General features: G+C 28.1%; 1 protein-coding gene across 1 annotated transcript in view; it reads left to right on the plus strand.

Annotated features, from left to right (window-relative positions):
* Positions 1 to 4,218, plus strand: part of LOC106466109 (probable ATP-dependent RNA helicase DDX23) — a 64,750-nt gene that overhangs the window by 47,423 nt on the left and 13,109 nt on the right. Inside the window, 1 exon segment of the mRNA XM_013926349.2 lies at positions 1,005 to 1,094. Coding sequence (XP_013781803.1) covers positions 1,005 to 1,094 — 90 coding nt within the window.

A 4,218-nucleotide genomic window follows, 5' to 3' on the forward strand; every position in this document is an offset into this window, starting at 1 on the left:
TATATATATATATATATATATATATACCAAAGGAAAAATTTAAACATTCAGTGAAGCATACTCATCTTGTTGAAGAGAGTAAAGCAATGATACCCTTTTTTTGTACATGTTTTATCTCCCTAAACTTGATTCAAGAATAGTAGAAGGGAAACAATTTCTATTTTGGATATTGAGGCTTAAGGATTTTCATGTACACTAGATGGAAGTCACAAAAACCTATGGGTTTTCCTTGAATTAAACTAATTTGGATTATTACACATGAAGGATATTGTAACCTGTTAACATTATAGTTCGTGAAAGAACAACTTTACTCGCTTGTTCCTTTTATAGGTAATATCTTCAAGGCACTTATCCAAAAAAATAATACAGGCCTAATATACTAAGCCTTAACTTGTAAAAACTACAGTTTTGTTTGTTTTCATTCTTTCTTAGTTGCCACATTTTTTATATTAGTGATACTGGCAGAAAAAAATTATAAGATATCAGAAAACAAGTTGTCAGTGAATGTGTTTCTTTAAGGTTAAATTGAAACACATTATCAGTGAATGTACTTCATCAAGAGGTTGTAATGAAACATGTTGCCTGTGAGTGTGCCCCACTAAGAAATTAATATACTTAATTTAAGTTTTTAAATTTTATGATTTTATGGATTTTTTTTAGAAAGGCTTCTCTGTTTTTATTTTGATGCTTTTCTTTTATTAACTTTATATATTTGTTTCAGTTTACCATCTTTCTATGAAATGTCTTCATACACAAATACTTCTTACTTTTATTTTATTTTTAGGCCATTTAAGTTCTTTTATATGTTTTAATTATTTTATTATAAAAAATTAAAGTAAAATCTTCAAAACCCTGGAAATATTAAATTGTCATAGTCTTATTGTTTTTAATAAATTCACTGTTATTCTATTACAGAATTTTTTTATTCGATCTCTTGATAAGTAGTTGTATAAAATTATGACAATTGTATACATTTTTCTGATAATACTTTTATTCTCTGCCAGATTGTGATTGCCACTCCTGGTCGTATGATTGATGTTTTGGAGAATCGTTACCTGGTATTAAGTCGTTGCACTTACATTGTACTAGATGAGGTCAGTTGATAATTAAGAAATCTGAATTTTATTGCTATGGATATTTTAATAGATTTACTTTATTTAGTGTGTATTGTACTGAAGAACAGTGATTCTTAACATTTTCCACATGATGGTCTGGACTGGCAAAATTTTGTCTGTTTCAGTAACTTCCATTTTTGTTGCATTTTTGAATAGTTATGTTGTCAGTTGTGTTTTTCTGTCATGTAGATTTTTCACAAAATCATATTTTAACCTTAATTTTCAGAATTTCTTTGTAAGTACATAGTCCATTAATTTTTTTCCTACTTATCATTTGGTTAAGATAAACTTATAACTAAAATTTACATATATAAAGTTATTGAAAATGATACTTTATTTTTTTATTTAGAAAGTACATTGACATATTGTGACTTCTTATAATTTAAGTATTTTTTTTTCATTGTATAAAGCTTTATTTTTGAGAATGACAACTTTAAGATCAGTTGGTTACAGTTGTTAAGTTACTGCATATAAATTTTTAAAGCTGTTACTTCCAAAAATAAAACTGAATGTGGAGCTTACCCAGCTGAAGGGTAGATCTTTTTTATCCAAATGTGGTATTGTTGTGGTAGGCAGGCATACCATGCGGTTTATACCTTTTTGTTTTAATATAGAACTGAATTTCATAAATTTATATCAGTAACTTTGGTATCAAACTGTAGATTATAATTCAAATTTGAGTACTACATATTACTCAATTTCTTAATTTAAAAGCAAATATTAAAAACAGATAAACATCAATTTTTGTGTGTCATGTGGTATGCTGAATACAGCAATGGTTCAAGTTAGATGTTTGTGAAGTCAAAATACTAAGTCTATAGTTTCGTATGAACTAGAAACTCAAATTACCAATATTGGCAAGGTAGAATATAAAATAAGAACCTTTTATCTTTTCAATTTGCTAAGATATTGCTCATGTAATAAATCAAACACAGTGACACCCTGCCCACCTCTTTCCCTTTAGGAAATGCTCCCTTATATACACTTACTTCTAAATATGACATGAATAACCAATCGAAAGCTTAGAATTTCCCCCTAGTAGCTTTCTCAACCATTTTAAGGGACTTGGCGGCATTTCTTTTGAACCAATATTTCAACAAAGTAGGGTGTCTTTAGTTTGCTCAAAATTCCATTTTTTTAGACTAAAATACATCTTAGTTACTAAGCTTGATAAATTATAGTGGAATTCTATGGTATTATTGTAGTAATTTATGATTTTTTAGTTATTCAAAATATATATAAAACTTTAATAAAAATATTTTGTTTCATATCCTCCACGTGCAAATTTTTTAAAGGCTTAGCAACCTACATCAGCAGCATCTGAGTACAAAGGTCATAACTAGAAGAGATAATTGTTTGCTTTACTTCTTTAGTTAGTGTTATGTGTTTTAAGAAAAGTATGTTTAAGAACTTATTTCAAAATATATGTAAAAGAGGAAGTTTGTTTATGTGTTCGGTATAGGAAACCAAATGATTGAACTTGCAAATTTTAAAATAACTTCATAATAACCAGTTTTTTACAAGAAATTTAATGGTACTATTTATTTTGTATTTGGTATAGTATTTAATGACTAAATTGACAATTAATGAATATTGCGCCATTTTTTTGACCATGACAACAAAGTCATTATATCTAAAATCAGCACAGTGGTCCAAAGTGTTAATGAATTAACAGAAAAAGTATTTACTAACTTTAGTTATCACTACAAAGACTTTACTTGGTTGTGTGAAAGAGCAATATTGACACCGAAAAATGTGACAGTTAATTCTATCAACCAACAACTACTCCAAAATATTCCAGGGAATCCTTGTATTTACAAATCAATTGATAAAGTTATCAATCAAAATGAAGTTGTCAACTATCCAATGGAGTTTCTAAATTCTTTGCCTCCTCACCAACTACAACTTAAAGTTGGAGGTCCTATAATGCTTCTACAAAGTTTAGATCAGCCTAAGCTCTGCAATGGTACCAGATTAATAATAAAGGCATTACAGCCTCATGTCATTGAAGCACAAATTCAAACTGGTTGTGGCAAGGGTGAAGATACTTTTATTCCTAGGATACCTGTAATAACATCAGAGATGCCATTTCAGTTTAGGCACTTACATTTTCCAGTAAGATTAAGTTTCTCCATGTCAATCAACAAATCACAGAGACAAACAGTGAAAGTTGTTGGGCTACAATTACAAGAAGACTGCTTCTCTCATGGTCAACTGTATGTAGGATGCTCTAGAGTAGGAACAGCTAACAATCTTTATGTATACTCTCCTTCTGGAAAAACATGCAGTGTTGTATATAAAGAAGTATTGTAAATTCTAATTTCAAATAAAGCTTTGTTTGATTAAATGCTTTTTTATTTCTCGCATCACAGCTTTTGTCTACTTACTGAATAATTTTCTGAAAAATATACTGATCTATACATTTCAAATCTAAATTTTCACTGTGTAACACTGGGTAACTCAGCTAGTGTATAATAATTGAAATGTGACTGTATTTAACAAAATACTAGTCTACTAAAACACAGCCAAGACAAGTTATTTTGTACAGACCAAAGGTCAGTTTTATGTTATTTGATACAGTAACATGAGAGCACGTCATTGTAACTTCTGTATTATTAGCCAGGCACAGCTGAAAGGTCAATATAATAAAAATAATAAATATATATACAAATGTATAATGTTATCAGATTTAAGCTATTTAGTCTAAACATTTATATTTTTGTGTTATAATTTGTGTTCATTTTAGAATGAAAGAGGCATAATTTATGTTTATTTCTTAATTTTTTATGGTGGTTGCGAGATCGGTCAAATCTACCATACTCATAAAGAGATTAATTACTGAAAATAACAGATAAAATTTAAAGTTTTTTTATTAAGAAACATTTGATAACTATCTGGACAATATAAAGATATTGCACGTGAAATTTCAAAATTTTCTGATGCATAAAAGTATTTTTAATTTTAAAATGAATATTACTTTGCATGATAGTTAAGCAACATAGTAAAAAAAAAAAAAACTGCGAAAAACATTGCTATACAAACCTTAAGACTTAATAAAAAAATTAAGATATTTTGTTGTATGAAAGCATTGTGATGTTTACTG

Source organism: Limulus polyphemus, unplaced genomic scaffold (genome assembly GCF_000517525.1).
Source record: "Limulus polyphemus unplaced genomic scaffold, Limulus_polyphemus-2.1.2 Scaffold2154, whole genome shotgun sequence".
Lineage (NCBI taxonomy): Eukaryota > Metazoa > Arthropoda > Merostomata > Xiphosura > Limulidae > Limulus > Limulus polyphemus.